This window comes from Camelus dromedarius, chromosome 3, assembly GCF_036321535.1.
Source record: "Camelus dromedarius isolate mCamDro1 chromosome 3, mCamDro1.pat, whole genome shotgun sequence".
NCBI classification, from domain to species: domain Eukaryota; kingdom Metazoa; phylum Chordata; class Mammalia; order Artiodactyla; family Camelidae; genus Camelus; species Camelus dromedarius.
The window spans coordinates 27,170,216-27,192,963 of NC_087438.1; the positions used below are offsets into that span (position 1 = coordinate 27,170,216).

The window sequence follows — 22,748 nt, forward strand, 5'->3', positions numbered from 1 at the left end:
CACACTAAAAATGAAGTGATCACACTAAAAATAAAGTTTAGGTACATACTGAAACAGAATCTAAGCATGCTCACCACTGAAATACGCTGCATTTTTCCAGCATTTTGACTCCATGAGGGTGGCAGGAAAGTGTTCCAATAAATAAAAAGTAGTGTTGACTAAGAGTAGTCAATAAACAATTATTTTGAAGACTTCTTTCAGGTTTCATTCCAGAGGAGGCATTGAGCCACTGAACAATATCCTTTACTAGATCTTCTAAGTATCCTTGCCCATCCTAAAAGCAAATACATTATGATACTGCTAGAAAAGCACTTAGTGCCTACAATTAAAAAAACCAACTCTAATCAAGTCGAAAAAATTTAATGACAATGGTGAAGTTACTAGTAACAGTTATCAATCACTTTAATCCCATTCAACACAATGCTGCAGGAGATGGTATTATTTTCCATTTTACAATGAGAAAACAGGTCTCTTTAAAAGGTAAACAACTTGCCCAAAGTCACTTAAATAGTGACTAAGTCAGGATTTAAATCTAGGTCTAGGATTGTTCCCTATATTTCTAAACATAGATTATGCATATTCAGAAATAAAAGGAAGGGGAAAAATTCAGTGAAAAACACTTGCTCTGGAAAACATTCAAAGTGCTTCTTACCTCTTCAGACTCAAGAAGAAATTCTGTAAATTGGCAACCCACAACTGTGAGCTGCTTGGACTTGGAAAAATCCAGATCCAGGTTGGCATATAATTTACTACTGGGCTTGTAAAAATAAAGTAGTCTTCGTACAAACCTAAGATCAAAATAAATCAGCAACAAAGTGAGAAACCAAATCACTATTTTAGAATCTTAATGGTAGCATATGATAATAAGGTTGTGAATACATTTTGGGTTTAAACCATTAGGGTAAATAGCAGGAAATTTAATAAACACATTTGGTACATTCCACACACAATCAAACAAAAACACAAAGTAAAAAACCAACAAAAAAATCCCCTTCATTATAAAAAATATTTTTTGTGAATTAGGAGTTTTAATGGTGACATGTCTTAGAGTAATTGTGGAAAAGAAAGATGCTAGAAGGAAAAAAATGCAGATATAACACAGCAAGAAGATAAGATTGGATAAATATGAGGAAGCCACCTGGATATAAATGTTTTTTGTTTTGTTTTGTTTTGATGTATACACATTTCATTGTTATTAGATCTTTTTTTATACTCTCATTTAATTGATAATATATAAATTTTCCCCTATTGTATTTTATGAAAGAACTCTGTCCCATGGCTCTATAAAATAATATTGCAGACGTTACCATGCTACGATTTTGTCAGTTTTTCACAATTAGGCAAAAGTCAAGCATAAAAGCTCCAGGTAAAAGCTAAGCAACTGAATTTATGAGGCAATGGACATAATTTATGATATTTCAATGTCATAATTGTCAACATTATGTTCTAAGCCTCTATTTAATTTAGTTCAACTTAAATTTCATGCACTACAATCCAGCCTAGTAAAGGTGCTAGGTCCAGGAGCTGGAGAAACAAAGTTAAATGAGGCTTCATTTCTGTTCTCAACAACTCCGAAAAGTTAGGGCCATGTTTCTTTATCCCAATGTGATTTATATGTTCTACATATCTCTCGAAACTTAATACAGATGTTAAGTTAAATATTATTGAGTAGAAAAATATAATCAAATAATAATGTTAATGGCATGATCTTCTCAAAAACATGAAGCATAGGCACTTTTATCCAATGAAATCAATGCTGGTGGTTGGTCAGTATAAAATTGGAAGTAGTAAAAATGCATGGAGTACTAGAACACAGCTAATACTCTGAAGCGCTGTATATGCTATGAACAATTGCCTGTTTTATGGAAAGTATGGAGCATCAACTTGGTTAAGGGGACTGTAAAGAGGAAGAAAAATGAATAACCCTCCGAAGTCAGATGCAAATGAAAATAGAATTGGAATATTAAAAATGGCCATGATTCTGAGAAGGAGACACTATATCCCTATAATGTCATCCCCACAGGTTAGGGCTAAGAGTATGTACATGGTTGATATTCCCTGATTTGAGAAACTTTTATCTTAAGTACTTCATTGATTCCAAAACTAAAACCATAATGCAAATAACCAGAAAAAGCATTAGCTGATGCTTTTTGGTTATAAAATACAACTATATACAAAAAATGTATATGTGTAACTATTAAACACCAATTATTAAAATGTAGGTATCTTCTTAAAACATCAATTATTACTTTTAGTAGGCATCAGCCATAATATAATTCAAATCTAAGCTTTTTAAATGTAAATACAAAACAGTTCTTACATACCTGTGCAACTGTTCATCTTTATAGTTTCTTAGATTTACATTTGGCCACTAGAAAAACATAATATATCATATATGTATTTATCAAGTCTTAAACGTATAATTATGGTGAATTATAATAAATAATAAAAACAATCAAGCCATTACCAAGAAGTATCCTGTCATACCTTAAGAATGGTCCCTATAAGATTCCAATTCCATTCAAGATTCTCTTTATGTTGAAGGACTTGGCTATCTCTAAGGTTCATCAAAAGAGCTTCCTCTGTATCCTAAAATCACCAGAAAGTATTAAGAAAAATTAAGGCACACTAATGAACTCATTTACAAAACAGAAACAGATTTTCAGACATAGTAAACAATCTTATGGTTACCAGGGAGAAGGGGGTGGGAAGGGATAAATTTGGGAGTTTGAGATTCGCAAATGTTAACTACTATAGATAAAAACCAAATTCCTTCTGTATAGCACAGGGAACTATATTCAAAATCTTGTAGTAACCTTTAATGAAAAGGAATATAAAAATGAATATATGTATATATTATGTATGATTGGGACATTGTGCTGTACACCAGAAATTAACACATTGTAACTGACTATACTTCAATGAAAAAAAAAAAAGAAAAAAATTAATTCAAATTATCCTCACATGAAAAAAACCAAGCTTAAACTTCAAAAACAAAGATTTTTGATTTACAGAGGATTACCAAGGTTTTTTAACTTTAAAAAGTTATAAAAATACAGCTCTTAACTGCCTAGTCATTATAAAACTTAGAAGCCTTTTGAAAATCTATACGCATGAATAAAACTGCAAACTCAAGCAAGTACATGCACACTAAAATCCAGTGGTTAGGAATTAGGAAATTTAAAAATTGCAACTTCATGTCAGTACCTTAAGAATAAATATATCTTTCTGAACTCGGAGATATTGATCCCGTTTCTGGTGTGTTGCAATTGCTTTCTGAATAATGTGATCTAAATGAAGGCTATAAGGCTTAGGTCCTCGTTTTTTCATTTCATGGAAGCGTTTTAAACAGTTCAAGGCTGCACTGGCTCGCCTAGTGAGAAAAAAAATTCAATTAATACTGTAGCAAGGCTAGCATAATTTTAAAGAGATTGCTTTGCTAAATTACTCTATTAAAACGTATAAATTCAGGCTAGAGACTGTTAATAAAAAGTAAACTATTTAACCAAATTTGGAGCCACAAAGAAAAGAAAAACCATGAACATTGCTGATTTGTACGAAGAAATGCTAATTATTCACATTCAACTAAACATATTTGCTCATCTTTTCTTCTATGGTGGTGGGCACTTTCTGTATATTGGTTTTAAGAACTTATCTTGAGAACTTCTTCCTCAAGGTCAGAACCAGGTTTTCTGTATTTTCTTATTAAAGTTTGAAAATTTTGTTTTTCACATTTTAAGTCCTTAATCCATATGAAACTGATTTTTTGTTTATGGTATGAGGCTGGATAACCAATGATTCTAGATCAACTAAACAGTCTATCTTCTCCCACTGATCTGCAACCATAAATGGTATCCTTTTAAAAATTATTTTTTAATTACATTTTTGTGGTGCACAGACAACTTTCAAGAATTTGATAGCAATTAAATCTCAACTTCAGAAATTGTGGTAAACACAAATCAGATTTAAAATGTAAAAATCCTGAGGTATGCTCAGATTGGCAACTATTTATCAGTAAGGAGAGCTTACTGAGCTAAAAAAAACAAAAACAGAAACAAATAAATCATTCTAAGAAGACTGTTTATTGCTGGAATTTTGAAGGTAAAAAATTCCTGACGAATCCTCAAATTCACGGCCATAATCTGACCCAGAGTGTAGATCTACCAGGCTTTGAGAAAGTACATTTTTCCATCATGAAACCACCAATATAAAAGCTGAAAGCTACCATTACTAATGTAAGCCTGCAGTCAGAAATGATGGTCCCTAATATCCTCAGTTTATAATACAATTTCAGTCTGTTAAATAGTAGTATTTTCACTGATAGATTTAAAATTAATAAATAGACTATTATTTACTTAAAGTGAGGCCCTTATATGTACTTTGGAATTAATAAAGCTAATGAAACTTCTGAGAAATACATTATAACTGTTAACAAAAATTCATAGTTCTGAATAACTGAAGTGCTACATTTCAAAATATTTCCCCCCAAAAAATGAAGTCTAAATATACAAATTTTTTTGACCATAATAGGAAAAAGAAAAGACACCCCTGGACTAGACATAACCTTTACCAAATGAAAAAAGATTCCTATTATCAATTTCCAATCAAGCTCCTCCACCTTTACCTTTTAAATTTCAACATTTTTGACCACACATTTAAAAGAATACATTGTTAGTCTTAGTGCTTTAATTTGAAATAATTTTAGACATTCAAAAAGAGACTGCATTGTTGCTCAAAACATAAAGCTGTCCAAAAAACCCTCAATCCCAACATTTTTACTAATTTGGCTTTGCTAGGGCTCTGATACTTACAGTCTCTTTTCCTTGGGGATATCAAAGGATGCAGCCATATTCATTAGAGTTGGCAGGCAGTGCAAATGATGGCTATGTGAATGAGGAAGAATTGTGTTTGCCTAAAATGAAACATAACATTTTATAAGAGTTGAAAAACAGAGTATTTTATGTTACAGTTTATTCACAGAAATAATGCTAAAGACTGAGATTTCATTCTTGAAGTTAACTTATTTACTTTCTAATACGTATTTATAATTTTTAATCTTACCTACTTTCAACAACAAGATATAACAAATATAAAGATACAGACATTACATTAATAAAACTCGAAATTTCATAGATCTTTTACTATAGTACTAAATTATAATTTTGAAGTGGTACCAATTAAACTCATTTCTGAAATGATCTAAAAGGACTATGTATCAGAACTTAGATCCAGTGCTATAATGTTGTGTTAAAAACAGCATTTTTAAAATGTTAGATGCAATACTGTAACTTACCAGTTGGCTTCTTAAGCTTAAAAACGACCTTCTCAAAACAGTTTTCAGCAATCTTTAAAATAAGAAACTTGTCTCCTGCTTTCCAAACAAAATCCTACCACTCAACCTGCTTTCTACCAATGAAGGTTAATTAATTAATTAAATGTGGAAGCCAGAGATGTAAAATAACAAGCAATGAACTAACACCACTATACTCAGAATGATCAGCTTTTATATTTCAAGAGACTGACAGAATTTTGGTGTACTGCGGAAGAGAATGAATGAAATTTATAAAAGAGATTCCTTCATATAAAAGCAAATAATTCTAGAGATTGATATTCTTATAGGAAATGGTATCTTAAGAATTAAAATAAAAACAATCACACCTGAGAACCTGCAATATTATTTAATTCTTTCACAGATGGGCTGAAGGGAAACAGAACATGTAGCTAAATACTTCACTGATAAACAAGACAGTTATCATTAAACACTGTTGAATTCTCTTTAGCTCACTCACAAAGCCCAACTGCCATATGGGAAAAACAACTGGTGATGGAAAGGACCAAAACAACTTCAAAAACAAAAGATACTCTGCCAATAATAGCAAGCCACAACATAATTTTAAAAGATCTGCCATAAGGTTACTTCTTCCTTAGAAATGAGTTTAAAGCGGTTCTTTTATGTAGTATTTTATTAACTAATAGGTGACTCAGAGATATGAATTTCTTTCTTATAAACAGAATACCCTCACTGCTCTATCTGCTAGAAGTAGAGAACGGTCAGATAACTTCGCTAGTTCCTTGTTTCCAGAAGTTACTGATGTCACAAAATCATGGCACGTGCACACACACAAATATACACAAGATTCCAAACGTCAACCTACAAGTTTACAGAGAAGAATGCGTTCAAATAAGGCAGTTATATTTAGACTTGTTTTAACAAAGTGTTCTAAAATTCAGTTACTGACTGATTCCATTTCTAGCTGACTGAAGTAATATCTATAGTTGTGTAATTTTTCACTTTTTAGGCAGGGGGTCTTTTGGAAAGAAAGATTTTTAGGACTCAAAACATCATCCAAAGTGAGTGTAAAAGAGTAATATTCAGTACTTTGTATTTTTTAATATTTGTTTCATTTATAAAACTAGCCTATATATATTAAGATACAAGGTAACAAGGGCTCTTTGTAATGCAAAGATAAACATTCAAATAAATGCAAACTTTTTTTTTTGAAGTAATGTAATGTAACATTGTTAAAATAGCCTGCTTTATATATTAAAACATCAATGGTACAAAACATAATCAGAAGTGGCTAAACTTACCATATGTAAAAGCTCTCCTAAAAGGATGGTAGCTCTAACTGAGATATGGTCATCACTGTTTGTTATCACTTCAACCAAACCCTTTGAAAAGAAAAAAGAAAATATCATAGCTGCAAAATAATATATATGAACACATTTATGCGCCATATATGTCTGCTGCTCTGAAAGAATTCTATTAGACAAAATTAAAAGAATAGGATAAATAAGGTTTATAAGTTTTACCTCTAAAAGTCCATTACGAATAAATGCTGAGAGTATCAATGCCAAGTAATTATCCATGAGGTCTGGCCTGGAAATAAGCACAGCACAGAAACAGTTTAAATACTGTTTCATGTATTACAAAACTTAACATAAAACAGTAAATGTAATACATTTGAACTACTTCTATATCTAAATTCTACCTGGATCTGGCACGATGGGGAAGAATAGTTTTTGCCTCAGCTGCTACAAAGCCATCTGAAAGCCTCCAGCTGTCTTGGAATCTACCTGGATCTAAAATAATTAAATTCAGTTAGAAGAAAATGAGATATCAATGAAACACTTCAAAAAACCATTAGCTAACCAGGCTATAAGTAATTTTCTTATTAAAACAAAAAAAGACTCAAAAAGGCATCCAGAACAAAATGATTTATATAAATGAACAAAGATCTAACTTCCTTCATTGTAGGACTTGGAGTCATTTGAAAATCATATAGGTTTCTTATTATCCCCTCGCTTCCTTTCTTAGAGGTCCATCCTTCTATTAATTTCACTACTCATTTCAAAAGCTATACTGATAGAGAATTAATTAAGTTTTTTTAAAGAAATTTATCTGAGATTTTATTTTGTATTAATCTCATGTCATGATTATGCAGTAAGAAAAGAAAATGATATTCAATGTTTAGTTCAGTATTTTTCCTCTGAAGGATTCTGCTTCCATCAGGCAAACCATTTAAAAAATCACAGTACTTGAATAGATACAAATGCACCTCAATACTTACCTACACTTAGCAGCGCTTCTATGAACTCTTCAGTCACAACAGGTAGAGGAAGACGAAATATATCATAAAGCACTTCAAGCAGACCTCGCTGCAAATGCAAATAAGTACAGTTCATTTGTTTTTATGGAACAAACCTTCCCTTAAAATGTTTTAAATGTCTTATTCACAGAATAAAAAAATGATTAAAAAAAACAGGCCTTCTGTATTTTAGAAATCAGGCCTATATTACAGAAGTGATAACTACTGAATGCCTACTACATGCACGATGTAATCTTTCAATAAATCTTTTATCATCTCCATTGTACACACAAAGAAACAGACTTAAAGGTTGAAAGTGATTTGTCCAAGGTCATGAAGCTATAAATAATAAAACCAGGAGTCAAACCTCAGTCAGCCAGACTCCAAAGGTCATGTTCTTTTGCCATCATCTAAGTAAGAAGTCAACTGAACTGGAACCTTTAGTTCCCTGCTTATAGGTCTTCCCATCTATAATCACATCCTTACATTTCCACGGTCTAAATGCTTTTATTTTTAGTTCACATTTTAAGCAAGACACCTCTGGCTAATATTTACTAATAATAAAAAGAAACAAGAAACAAAAACATTTAAGAGGAAAAAGAAGAACCACGTGAAGAGTTTATTTTTTTTCCTCTAATTTCAATTTGTTTTAGCTATTTAATATAAAATCCTATGCACTATTAATTTAGGACAACATTTAATAAGCAAGCCTGAAAATACAGACAATCCAATTTTGATCAAAACCACCACTCATATAAAAACATAAATCAGAAGGCATAAGTTGCACAAATATTACATTTACTTTTTCCTATATTTCTGTATTGCCTGAACCTTTTACAATAAGAATGCCCTTCTGTATTGTTTGTATGTTTTAGTGAACAAAGCACAATTTTGTATTTTTAATCTAATTTGAATACAGCCATAGCTCCTAACAACAGTCGTGTTTCAACTGATTCATATTATATCCTTAGGGTTCAACTAAGTAGTAAGTATTTATTCATGTATTTTTAAAATGCTCAGTGATAGATTAACAATTCATGAGGAAAAAGCATCACCTGAAATAACTTTTTTTTCCAATTAATTTCCTTCACTAAAAGTCCAGAAATGAAACAATCAGGATAACTTTCACCTACCCTTATTTCCATATTTGGTATGCAAAGTACCCCAATTAGAGACTGGATCCCAGAGTTTCCAGGTTTACATAAATTAATAATACCTAAAAAGGATAAAAAGAAAAAAAATCACTGATTTGAATTTAAAAATTTTTTTCTATAGTAATGTATCCGTAATACAAAATCTGTGATATTTTTCCAAGCTAAATTATACCATCATATTATTTGGTTACCATAAGTGATAGTGTATTTCAAATATTCTCTGAATTTCTCAACAGATGAGAGATAATTTTATCATTTAAATGATTTCTATTTGTTTCATACCCAAAAAGAGTCATGGACCTGACTGCTTACTATCCTCATTTGCTAATGAGTAAATATCAAGGATTAAGAACACGAGAGAATAAGACAATGTCTTACTTATTTAATGCCTTCTCAATCTAAAGGGAAAAACTTTGCTTAGCATTTGTCTTTTAAAAGTTTAAGTCTAAGATGTATTGAATGTGCAGAAGAGCATAACTGACAGACTTCAAGTAAATTATATGGATCGAAATATTAAGTGAGAGAATTTAGTCAAACATTTTAAACATATTATCATCAAGCCACAAAGGAAGATATGTAAGTAGCCAATAAACACATACAAAGTGTACAATATCATTAGTCACCAGGGAAATGCAAACTGCATTCACAATGAGATATAGTCACACACCCACCAGAATGGCCAAATTAAAGACTGACAACATCAGATGCAAATGGAACTCACACTCATTGACGATGGGAGTATAAAATAGTGTAAGATTTTTAAGAAAAAGCCTGGCAATGTCTCATAAAACTAAACATATATCCACCCTGTGACTCAGCAATTCTATTTCGGTATTTACCCAAACGAAATGAAAGCTAATGTCTGAAAAGAAGACTTGTACAAGACTGTTCTTAGTAGCTTTATTTAGAATAGTGAAAACTGGAAACAGGTCAGATGTTCACTGACAGGGGGAAGGTTAAAAACACAGTAGTATATTCAACCAATGGAATATTACTAAGCAATAAAAAGGAATATTATTACTATATACAACAACATAAATTAGTATAGCATTATGTTGAGTGAAATCAGAATCATGATGTTGAGTGAAAAAAGCCTTACACAAAAGTATACATACAGTAAGATTCCACTAATATGAAGTTTCAGAATAGACAAAACTGATCTATGATAAAAATTAAACAGAACAGTGGTTGCTTCTTATGGGAGTGGGGTCAGGGATTAATCAGGAACGGACATGAGAGAACCTTCTGGGATGATGGTAATATTCCATATCTTAAAAAGAATCCAGATACACAGGTGTAATCATTTGTCAAAACTCATCAAACGGTACCTTCAAAATTTGTGCATTTCACCATAAGAGGTAAATTTTATCTCACAAAAAACCCAAGACAAACAAACAAAAACAACCCAAACCCCCAAAAAACCACAAACAAACAAAAATAACCAAATAAGGGCCTTAAACAAACAATGAACTCTAGGTAATAATGTGCATGCTGAAGTGAGTCAAGAGTACTGAATTCTGTAACCTTCTTTGAAATGCATTAAAATAACACACAAAACTAATGAATTCACACAGGGATAAGCAGAGTTTTAACTTGAATATTTCTCTTTTAACTTCAACAGGAGGGAAGAAGACCCCCAACCTTTTAAGTTGTCCTTGGCAGGAGGACTGTGTTAGTTTCTATGGCTGGTACAGTATAAAAAAGGATGTGTGATGGCTGGGCCCTCATAGAATCCTAGATTGTCCATGAGGACAGGGGAAATAGGCAGTCATGAGGTGTAGCAAGGCTTGGGTTTTTACCAAAATGTTGAGAGGCCAGAGGAAGTCCTTGTAAACATATTGGCTAGGGGCCACGTCTACGGCTGGGATGGTCTTTTTTATGGAAAAGATGTGTTAGTTAGGTTACTTAGGTATACAGAAATGTTCAGGTAAATTTTCTTCTTCTATTTACTGCTACACTCCTTTGTATGCTACCCGTTAAATTATTCTACAAACTCAAAAAGGAAGAGGTAACCATTAATATAAATACATTTAATGTTGGTATTATTTTAAGAAAAATGTTTGCTTTTTATTCCATGGAAAGATAAAATATGTATAATCCCTCTTCTCAAGAAATTTGGAACTACTAATGGCCCACCTTGCTTATTTGGTATTTATGACACTCTACATTGTACTTTTAGGTCTCAAACTTTACTTACATATTAAGCTAACACTCTAAAAATTTTTCTGGTATAGATCATGTTTAATTTTTTTTAATTGCCCAGGTTACCATTAGCACTTGACTTACAAATGGTCAATTTTAATACTTTTATACAAACCCCTCTTGGTTCTAACAACATATAATGAAAGACTAGGTTAACATCAAAATTAGATGCTGCAATACTAATTTAACATTTGAAAAAATAGTCAAGTGTTTCTTATTGGATATTATAAAGCAGAACAAAGTAACTTACCTGCCCATGACCGGAATGTTGCTATGATTCCCATTTTGCTGGCTAGAAATCTTGCTTCTCTGTCTTCTCTATTGGAGGGGAAAGAGGGAGAGGGGCGTGTCAAAGAAATTTATGTTAAAATAAAAAGTGAGCTTTTCCTGCTACTGTATCAGAATAAGAGCTATCATTACTTAACATTTAAATATTTACATAGGAAATTGAACGATATGTTAAAAAAAAAATCAGGACCCAAATGAACTTATCTACAAAACAGAAACAGACAGACAAACTTATAGTTACCAGGGGGTAAAGGGGGTGGAAAAGGATAAACTGGGAGTTCAAAAACTGCACCTCCTGGGCAGTGATGGAAATGTTAGCTATCTTGATTGTGATAGTGGTTTTATTGGTGTATTCATCTATCAAAACTCATCAAATTGTATATTTGAAATATGTGTAGTTTATTGTACAGGAACCACACCACAACAAAGGTGTTAAAAAAAAATCACATGTACTTCAAAGTAAATTATCCAATTATGCATTGGTCATCCCCCCACCATTTAAAATTCACAACATGGTTTAAAAAAATTATAAATTTTGCTTTTCTATTCAGTTCTACTTTTCCTGCTCTTTCTGAAAACTGAGATAGTTCATTAACACCTTTAATTGAGTATGAGAGACAACACCAGCCTGCTTAACAAGCATCTGTCAAAGCGCTGCCCCTTAGCAGAGAAAATTACCTCACAAACCTCTTTCTTCTACCACATATATTCTCTATACTTCAAAAGTCTTGCCCCAAGCTTATTTGACCATTTCTAGCAAGAAAGCTCAACAACCCATATATTCACTAGGTTGTTATTCACTAACTAGATATTATTATTAATCCATATCTAAGCTCATTGAGGTTGTTGGCAGAATTTACTTTCTTACTATTGTACAGCTGCAGTTCCGTGACCTGGAGCCTACTACCAACTACTTTCTTCTTTTAAAATTGGTATCCAATCATCTCACTTGTTCCTTTCTATGCAATAGTTTATGACAATTAATTACCCAATAGAACTATTTATATTGTTAATCACTTCCCATGTGTGCTCTATGTTCCAATACTCAATAGCAATCTATTTACAGCAAACTCTTTGTTTATGCCACCTCAACCAAATCTACCCTGTCAACAGTCCATTTTTCTCTGTGCCAACTTTTTTTTACTTCCCTAATAAAGTTCTTAACAGCTGTTGAGAATACAGAAATCCAGAGAACTGGGAAAGAAAAGTCAGAAGGGATAAAGAACAATGACAGAAAATCAAATTAAAGAGTAGTGAGAAATCATTAGTTTACAAAAGAGGAACGAAACACTTAAAAGCAAACACACAAACTAACCACACAAAGCTCTCATGTGTAGCACTGATCAGTATGAGAACATAACAGAAACTAAAATGGGGCGGTGGGGTGGTGGAAGAAATGAGAATCAGACCACTGTGTGGTTAAGCTTTTGGTGTTTTTTCTCTTAAAAATGTTACTGACATACTTATAGTGATTGTTTGGTAATCCATCCTCTAGCCTATTTGATAAATTTGTAGTATTTTAAAACTTATCCCTCGGCCACAGTATACCCAGGCTCCAGAAACTGACCATACTTCAGAAATTTAAGGAAAGCAAAGTATAGAATCAAACAAGAAAGAAAGGATTTTGGTGGAATATACTTTCTCCCCTCAACTCTAAAGAATATCCAGGTTCATCTCTTGCTCATGCTGGTGAGCAGAATTCTAAAAATGCCCCTATTCCCTTAAAATTCCAGACCTTAATTCCTGGATCCTGTGAATAAGACATCACTGTCATGATAGTGATTATGTTTATGTTATACAGCCCAGCAGCCCTTAAGATGGGGAGATCATCTGGAAGACTTGATCTGACTGAAGAGCTTTCTCTAGCTAGTGGTAGAAGAGAAAGTCAGAGTGATTCAGAGCACAAAGATTCAAGGAATTCTTGCTGTGTTTGAAGATGAAAGGTGCCACATGCCAAGGAAAGAGGGTGGCCTCTAGAAGCTGAGTAGGGCCCAGCTAACAGTAAGCAAGAAAACAAGAACCTCAGTTATATAAGGGCAAGAAGTGAATTCTGCCAAGAACCTGCGTGGGCTTAGAAATAAATGGATTCTTCACCAGAACCTCCAGATAAGAACCATGCCAGACTTCTGACCTACTGAACTGTGCACTAATAAACTGATGTTATTTTAAGCTGCTGCATTTGCAGTAATTTGTCATGCACCAATAGAAAATACATACACTCTCCATCAATAAAGAGAATGTCCAAGAGTCATAAGAAGAAGCCAAGAAAGGAGCTTTAAGAATCCTAATTCATAATTTAGCAAGAATAAGGCCTGAGGAATCTTAAACAGAGGACGTCTATTCTGATTTCTCAGCTCAGGTCCAGATATATTAGGGTGCAATGAGCCCACAGTGATGGAGGTGATTAAAGATATGAAACCACTATTTTTAATTCAGGAGAAAAACGAAAAAATCCATTTCACAATGTCCCCAAATTTAGTGAGGAATTTTAAAAGCATACTATCTATCAACGTATGTCTGCAATCCAACAGGTCTTACTAGAAAAACATCTGATAGCTTATTTATTGGAACTGTGTCACTGGCAAAATCTTCACAGATAGTACATTATTTGTTCCCTAAATCAACTTAATTTGTTACCCCAGAATACCTAATGAACATGTGCTTTTTGCTCCAAAAATACTCTGAAAATTATCATCTCATTTCTAGAAAATAATCTTTATTTCCTTTTATTTCCCTATCAGTCTTACTCTCAAAATTCTACACAGTATATCTTCCTGCTTACTCAATTTGTTAAGGCAATTCTTCATTCTACACACTGTTATTTCATTCTCTTAGTCTCTCAATGTAATAGTGCTAAAGATAGAGACAGTTGAAAAACAATTAAAAGATCTGGGTTTCTACTGCAGCCTATCTTAAATTTTTTTAAATAAGAAACTAATTCCAAGTCTTCATATTTTCCAAAGCTTACTTTTAATTTTTTAAACCACAGTTAATTATATTATGAGAGATATACAATGTAATTCCATGAAATAGGAAATTTACTTAAACTCATTTTGCTCTGGCTCTATATGCAATCAGGCAAATCTAAAAGCTTTAATATAGCAACACACACGGTACTTACTTGAGCTGTCCTTCAGCAGTATCTGGACTATGTCTGTAGTGAAAATCAGTATAGGGTGCTAAAATTCGCTGATTTAAAAAAAAAAAAAAGGAAAGAAAAAAAGAGAGTCCTTAGTGTAAAATGTATTTTTCTTATAACAAGCTAAAATTCCACTTCTCTGTATCTCTAATTGGGTATACTGCTTGAGAGACTTATTATTTCTTCAAATTCATCATCAAGGAATATATCTGAGCGAATTTTTAAACGTAGAAATTGAATTTTTGAACTTTTAAATTGAAGTATAATGTATCAACAGTGCACCAATCATGAATATGAGATTTGATGGATTTTCTCACACTAAGAACACTCCTGTAACTAGCATCCTCAGAGCCTCCTCATTCCTCCGTTGTACTCATCCTATCTACCCCAGGATTACTATCCTGACTTCTAACACTATGACTTAGTTTTGCCTACTTCTGAACATTATTTAAATGGTTTTATTTTATAAATTACACCCTCCTTTTTAATGCTAGTAAAAAGAAATCCAAATTATTTTTGTGTACTATCCTTGTATTTAGCAACCTTGTTATGCTCACTCATTTTAGAACTTTAATTAACCACTATCTCATTTACCAATCCCTCTGCCTTGCCTATTGCTTTATTGTGATCTGAACTTTAATTTTAAATATAATTTAAAATACATAAGATACTACAAATACTGCTTTTGACAATGACTATTCTTTTATATTTAGTTATATGTGTACCTTTTCTGCCATTCTTCCTTCTTACATTACCTTGTTTTCTCAGCTCATTTTCCTTCTGACCAAGGACTACCTTTAAAGTTTCTTTTTGTCTGTCTCATTTTTTAAACAACAATAAATATGTATTATCTCACATGGTTTCTATGAGTCAGGAATCTAGAAGAGCTTAGCGGTGCAGGCTCAGGGTCAAAATATTGGTCAGGGCTGCAGTCATCTCTGACTGAAGCTGGAGGATCTAGTTCAAAATGGCTTACTCACAATGTGTTAATTGTTGCAAAAAAGGGCTCAATTCTTCCCCATGGGTGCTTCCCCATGGGCTGCTTTAGTGTCTTCATGACATAAAGGCAAGCAATTCAAGAAAGAATGGTGTTTCTTTAAATTCCCTTGGGTCTTTTCTTTTTTCTTTAGTCTAAAAATGTTTTTACCTTTATTTTTGAAAGACATTTTCTCTGGGGAAGGTTGGTAATACTTTCTTTCAGTACTCTAAAGATGTCATTCTACTCATTCTACTGCCTTCTGGTTCCATTATTTCTGATGGAAAATCAGCTGTCAGACTTGTTCCTTTGAAGTAATGTCTTTTTTTTCTCAAGATGATTTTAAGATTTTTACTTGTCTTGGTTTTCAACAATATTACCATAATGTGCTTACATGTTGTTTTCTTTGTATTACCTTAAGAGTTTTCTGAGTTTTATGAATATGAATTCTCATCAGTTTTAGAAACAAAATTTTGACCATTGTTTCTTTGGATATTTGCTTCTGCTCATTTTCTCTCTTCTCCGAAGATAATTACGTTTTATTCCTTTTGTTCTGCTGTGTTCACTTCCTTTTTATTTACCCCCTCTTCATGCTTTACTTGATATTTTCATTGACTTTTATTCCAGTTTACTAATAATTTCTTGTCTAAAATGAATTTTTAATTTCATTCAGAATTTCAGGTATTATATATTTCAATACTAGTTCCATTTGATTCATTTTGCATATTCCAATCATATGGTGAAATTCTCCATTATTTCATCTATTTTCTCCTTTTTCTCCATTTTCCTTAACAAATTAATCATGTTTGTTTTAAAGTCTTTCCCCTCTAGCTACAATATCTGGATCACCTGTTGATATGTTTCTATGGAACTTCTCAGTTTTCAGTTACATAGTCATTTCTTTTTATATGACATTCAATCAGAAATTTGATTGAATGTCAGACAATATGAATTTTATGAAAGGTTCCAAGTGATGTTATCTCTGTCAGAGATTGTTTATCCTTTCCTCTGTTAGTCAGGTAGATTAAAGGGGCTGATCAGTTTATCGCAATAACCAACTGAGTTCAATTGAGACTACACTGCATTTTTGATAAGATTTGAGTATACCTTTGGTTTTCCTGTGTTCCTAAAGTATGGGCCTCCAATACTTTCAATAGAGATCTTAGCAAGCTTTTTTTTTCCTTAGTAGTGAGAGACTGGGAATTCTTTCTACATATTTTGTTAAGTTTTGAACTTAATCTTTAGCCACCCATCTAGAATAGCCTCAGAATTTGGGAAATAGTCAAGATCAGGAAATCAGCTATGAAATATCCAGTTTGTCATTTGAGTACCACACAACTATTAAAAGCTGTTCTGGTTTTTCAGATCTCAGAAAAAGCCTACCTGGAGTTTCAGTTTCTAAGTATATCCTGATCAGGAAGTGGCCCCAGGGAAAAAAGGCAACCACATGTAACTAGTGTAAGTTCACTACTTCTTAGAGGCCTTTCAGCTTTTGCCCAAGGCCCCTCCTCCTGGGAGAACTTGTTTTGTGCACTGGAGACCACAGCATATTGCACTGTGCTTTCCTCAGGTTTTGACATTATAGCCTCTGTTCTCCATACATTTTTATTTCAGCAAACTTCTAGAGGAGTAAATCAGACGATCTGGGAACTTTTCATGTCTCTAGGCTTGTCACTCCATATACATTTGCCTGCCAAATACTCTGGTCTTCTACCTAGGCCGAGACCATGTTCTTAACCTCTAGTCTGTGGCCCAAATTTGCAAGTGCCCCTAAGGGCACCTATATGTCTTCAGGACAACTCTCAATGAATCTTCTCTCCCCAGAATTTTATTCCCTCTAGTCCTTATCACTTTCCCAGCTTTATATTGCTTTAAATATATATCTATAATTATTCAACTTTTCCACCTTTCCACAGCAGATGCTATAAACTACCCTATCCTACTCTGAAGTATAAGTTTAAAAAAATGTTGCTTTTTAATTTACTATAAAACATTACAATTCTATAATCCTTACAGACTACCTATTCTAATAACATTATTACATTAAATCTACATTTTTCTGTGTAAAGTCAAAACATATTACACATAGTAGAAATAGAAGCCAAAGTAAATTTAAAAAGGGATTTTTTTTTTTACAGAAGAAAGATTTAAAGCGAACAACAGAGATGGTAGCACTGAAAACAGTTCCTTTGTACGTGGAAAAGAAACTCAAAGTTATCAACTTAGAATGAAAACTGATAAAATATAATTAATAAAAACTAGAATAATATTCTGCTGTCACAGTAGACTGTAGGATGAAGAGGATAATGATAAAGCAAAAGATGATGATAATGATCAATCCAAGGCAAACAGTATTTACTGAATATTTATTATGTACCAGGTACTAAGTAAAACATTTATGTAGATTAGAGTTAATACATGTAAAGTGCCTGGAAATATTGCCTAACTCATTATAAGCTTTACATCAGTGTTAGCTGCTTCTATTACTACTACTACCATTATTATTATAGTATTTATTCTTAACAATAATTCTTCAAGGTAAAAACCATGGCCTTCATTTTACCTAGGAAAAAACAGATCCAAGAGAGGCTAATAATCATAATCATTGCCCCAAATCATAAAGCTAGTAGGCTGTAGAGCAAAACATCAAAACCAGATCTGTATAGCACGAAGTCTATTCTCTCAATCACTGTGCTATTCTCGGGAGAGCTTGTAAAGGAATAAAAGAACTAACATTTGTGGCTTTAAAGAACAAGATATAAGCAAAGACATTTAGTGTACTTAAATGACTACCATATTCTTCAAGGCTCTTTTCATTTAACAAAGGCTATGCTAATTTGTTGTACAATTATACAGGAATAAAAAACAGGCCTTTACATATAATCTTCCTTTGTTGTAATTATCTCTTCGATCTTAAAATCAGAGTTTTTCCACTTGATAAAGAAAAAACTTAGAGCTAAAGACACTGTAAAATATAAAAATGCCAGTTTATTCCCACTGGACTCCTATGAACAATGTATTTAAAATCATTTATAAGGGAGAATATTGTACTTATATTTGCTCATTAAGATATAGGATAATGGCAGTTTTATAATCTCAAATATTTCTAATAGCCCTACTAAAACAAGAACTATAACATTTAAGACAAGTTTTATAGAATGATTTAAACAAAGCAGGGAACAACAAATCTTTTATAATTTGCATAATTTCATACCTAAATACAAACAAGGTCTTGGTTTAAACTTACTCTAAATGATATCTGTGATGGACAACAATGTAATATATTCACACAGACTATTAGTTTGTGATAATTCTGTTCCAACCTCTACCATATACTTTATCATAGAAAAGAGTATATGGTAGCCTTATTACTTTAAACTGCTAAAAAAACATTGAATTAGTAAAAAATTTAAATTGTAGAGTATTTTAGAAAGAAAGATATGTTTCCTGTTTCTTTCAAGTATATATGGTCATTGGTTGCCAACAAGTGCTTCCAAGTTCAGAGAATTTTACAATTGTTCAATAAATAAATAGTATATAGTTAGCAGGAGCTATTCATACATAATTAACATATTAAAGTCTTAAAAAGAAACAGCCTTCTTAAACAGGTAAATGTCTATAAAATTTTACTTGTGCTTAAGTCAAATTTTCACAGATAATAAAAAAAAAAACTTCACTTTACAAGTTCATGAAGTATTCCTCAGAATTTTTTTCCATTAGCCCAAACTGAATGAGCTATACAATATTGTTGAAAATAAGCCCGTCTTATTAGTTAATTTAGGTTTAATAATTAATGCTGTGCTGCATCTACTAACTTTAAAATTTCAAAGTAAGAGTATGTTTTTAAAGTCATATTTTAAAACTAGAAAAGAACAGTAGAGTTCCTACCTCTAACTCTACATCGGCTCGTACATACTGTCGGGTCTTTGGATGATTAAGGAGGTGCAAAATTGTAGTAATGAGGGCCTCATTTATTCGACTTAATTGGCAATCGATCACATTTTTCAAGATGGTGTTTAGTCCACCTCGAAGGGCCACCACCTCTGGATTCTGAAGTGCTAAAATAAAAAAGAAAAACTTAATATATTAAATAGGGGATTATTTAATAAAAACTAATCAGAAATCTTGGATTTTATTTTAAAACGTAATTTCCTTTCTGACTTGAAAACTTTCTACTCAATGACATTTAAAAGGGCATGTGGATAAAATGTGTCTAATAAGAATCACTGAATATACTTCCCAAAACCCTGTTTTTTTTTAAAAAAAAAAGTCTCTAAATTGTTTGTTTCATATCTTTTGTCCATGTTTTACTGAAGGGTTCTTCTTTCCTATCAATTTTAAGGAGTTTTTTATATAGTGGAAATATTATCCCCTTTATCTGTTTCAAATCTTTTACCTAATTTATAATTTAACTTCAGATTTTAAGCTCAGAAACTCCTCCCTTACTTCAAAGACCAGGTATTTTCTTTGTATGCATGCACATGCATATGTGTGTTTTAAATGAGTTCAGGATTAACATTTCAGTTTTCAATCTGTCAGAAAATTGAGTTTGGCTTAATACTGATATACTCAATTTTTGTTTCAAATATCTAATCAATTATCCCAGCATGCTTTCCAAACTAATTTTTATACTTCTGATATACTAAAGTTTCCTACATATCAAAATACGCAACTCTTGATTCTCCTTCATTTTTTCCCTCTCAATAACCTAGCATAATAGTTTTTTAAGATGTGAGAAAAAAAAAATCTTTCCCTTCCCGTCCACTTATTCTTTTGCAAAAAAATGTTTTCATAGCTGGATTTCTCCTGCTTATTCTAGCTGACTTTTAGATTTAGCTTTCTTCCTCTTTTTTTTTTCTACACTAAGGTAAAATTACATACAGTAAAATGCACATATCTGAATGTACAGCTCAGTCAAGTCCTGAACAATGTTTACACCCTGGTAACATACCTTAATCAAGGTACAGAATTTTCAAAATCCTAGAAAGTTCTTTCACAACACTTTTCTATCATTCTCTCCTCCATGACAAAGGCAACCAATATTCTCATTTCTACCCATACAGATTAGCTATGCCTTCTTGAAAACTCAGTTAAACAAACTGAAAAGTACCTCTCCAATCCACACACATGTCATCCACATTTCTTACTAAGTTTATTTGTTGTATACAGCTTTCTTTTCTACTTTGGAAACAGTACTTTTTTCCATTATATTTACTGACTATTGTTGAAACAAAATAAATCCATGAAATCTGTATTTTCACATTTCCACTGTATTGAACTGCTTAAGTTGTTTTTCAGTTGATTTCACAGTTTTCTAGATATAGCATCTACAAAGTATGTCTTTTTTCCAACATGTAAATTTCATCTATTATTTTGTCTTGCTAACCTGCTAAAAGTTTTAATAAGAGTTTTTAAAAGGATGTAGTGTATGTTAAGATCTACCATTAAGAGTAATAGTGTTGATTTGAGATATTCTAGAATGTTCATAAAGTAGCATTCTATTTTATTTTACATATGTGTATAGATACGTGTGTATATGTATAGCAATGTGTATAAGTATATAAAATGCTACTGTCATTTAAAAACTTGGTAAGTTGCCATATTTTTAAGGCTTTCAGTTAGATTACATGATGTAAGAATTATCTGTCCCTTAAAACAATTTATTTAAGACAAACTAGTTGAGTGAGTCTTCTTTGCAGGTAGTTAATTTATTAAGTACTTGTATGGTTTTTGATCCATCATGTTTCCTACTTGTGAGTCAACTGCAAATAAAAATTTTCTCCAAAAATCCATTCATTTCAATAAGATTTTCAAATGTATAAAAACACTACCTTATAATTTAAAAAACACCTATTATATTCTCATTTCTATATCATCCTTATTTCTCTGACTTTTGCATTTTTCAAACAAGTATATGTGTATCATTTTTTCCTTCAATATAATATAAATTAGATTAAATAATCTATCTTGTTCTCTAGTTAGGACTCAAAATCATTGTTGCCTTCCTCCTGTTTACCCTAAAATTGATTTTTTTCTTCTTTTTCTATTTTTTGGGTTCACTCATTCTCATTAATTTTTGCTTAATTATAAAAGCATCTGATAATGAGACGTTAACTCTGAATATACATCTTTCCAGGCATCCCATATACTGACATGTAGTCAAATTTTTATTATCTTCAAAATTTCTTTAATTAAAATTCTGAGTTTGTCTCTAAATAAAGAGGTATTGTGGACAGTATTTTTAAATTCTCAATGATAAGGCTTGGCTCTTTTGTTTCTTTGATCTAAGTTTCTGTTGTTTATTTATTATATCAAGAGCAAATGTAACCTATAGATAGCATTTCTACTTTTGGTGGGAAAAAATATTGCCGTTTAAAATTTTCTTTGGTTGTCAGGTTGAAATTTTTAAATTTTTGATTAGCCATGAATTTCTTTGAGAATTACTTTGTTTCCTCACTGATCTATATATAAATAAACTATCATGCTTATGACATTAATTTTTTCTTTGTTCCAGGACTGCATATTTTCTTACCTCCTTACAACAAAATTTATAGCTGCTGAAATGTTTTCTTTTGATACTTCAAAACTCCTTTTCTTTACCATGATCAGCTAAATATTCATCCATTTTCCCCCCATATTTTCCCCATTTAACTCTTTACTCCTTTTGCATTTAGAATTCTTTTTTTTAATGTTAAGGTGAATTGTTTTTAACTCACATCAAGATATAGTGTGGATGACTAATGTCTAAGAGCCAGACTTTAAGAGATTTTATTCTAATTACTGGAATCTGGACAATTCTTATATATTAAATTTCATGATGAGTAAAACTTTAAAATTTATTGAACTTTAATGTCATTTTGAAATTATTTGTTTAAATAGCAAGTTCCCTATTTCCCTATCAGAAATGTCCTACTTTTTCATATCTTTTTATAAATAACTAAAGAATTCATGTATTAAAAACATTAAAAATGTTATGTATTTTTTCTAAAATATTACATTTTTACTTCTTAAAGAAAATTCTGACCTAGTTCACAGATAATGGCAATGCATGCTCGAACCATTCTGTCTCTTTCTTGGAGTCCATCATTTCCAACTGCTATTAATGAGTTGGCCACAGAGCTAGGAAACAAGGAGGCATTCACAGTAATCATCTGTAACAGGGAGGAATCAGAAAAAGAAGTTACTTATTTCATAATACATTTTTAAAACCTATTTTGCTTAGATTAAGGTGTTCAAGATCATAGAATTTTAATAAGATCCAGGTCTCAATTTTAATCTTTTGCTTCATATGAACATGTCAAAGGACTAATATAACTAATAACAGATGCAATAAATGTTAATAATCATAACCATGGAAAAAAAGTTGGCTTTTCCCCCTGAACAGTCCAGACTATAAACTA

General features: G+C 31.9%; 1 protein-coding gene across 6 annotated transcripts in view; it reads right to left on the reverse strand.

Moving 5' to 3' along the window:
• RICTOR (RPTOR independent companion of MTOR complex 2) overlaps positions 1 to 22,748 on the reverse strand; it is a 102,775-nt gene that overhangs the window by 30,147 nt on the left and 49,880 nt on the right. For all 6 annotated transcript variants that reach the window (XR_010378144.1, XM_031444295.2, XM_031444291.2 and 3 more), the window contains 15 exons: positions 22,373 to 22,499; positions 19,237 to 19,406; positions 14,355 to 14,422; positions 11,196 to 11,263; positions 8,723 to 8,805; positions 7,572 to 7,659; positions 6,993 to 7,083; positions 6,814 to 6,880; positions 6,592 to 6,672; positions 4,812 to 4,912; positions 3,208 to 3,373; positions 2,488 to 2,589; positions 2,325 to 2,371; positions 653 to 788; positions 75 to 274 (listed from right to left, as the gene is read on the reverse strand). Coding sequence is in view for 5 of the 6 variants with exons in the window: in XM_031444295.2 (XP_031300155.1) it covers positions 75 to 274; positions 653 to 788; positions 2,325 to 2,371; positions 2,488 to 2,589; positions 3,208 to 3,373; positions 4,812 to 4,912; positions 6,592 to 6,672; positions 6,814 to 6,880; positions 6,993 to 7,083; positions 7,572 to 7,659; positions 8,723 to 8,805; positions 11,196 to 11,263; positions 14,355 to 14,422; positions 19,237 to 19,406; positions 22,373 to 22,499 (1,595 nt within the window). In the remaining variant the exon portion in view is untranslated. The remainder of the gene's footprint in view (positions 1 to 74; positions 275 to 652; positions 789 to 2,324; positions 2,372 to 2,487; positions 2,590 to 3,207; positions 3,374 to 4,811; positions 4,913 to 6,591; positions 6,673 to 6,813; positions 6,881 to 6,992; positions 7,084 to 7,571; positions 7,660 to 8,722; positions 8,806 to 11,195; positions 11,264 to 14,354; positions 14,423 to 19,236; positions 19,407 to 22,372; positions 22,500 to 22,748) is intronic.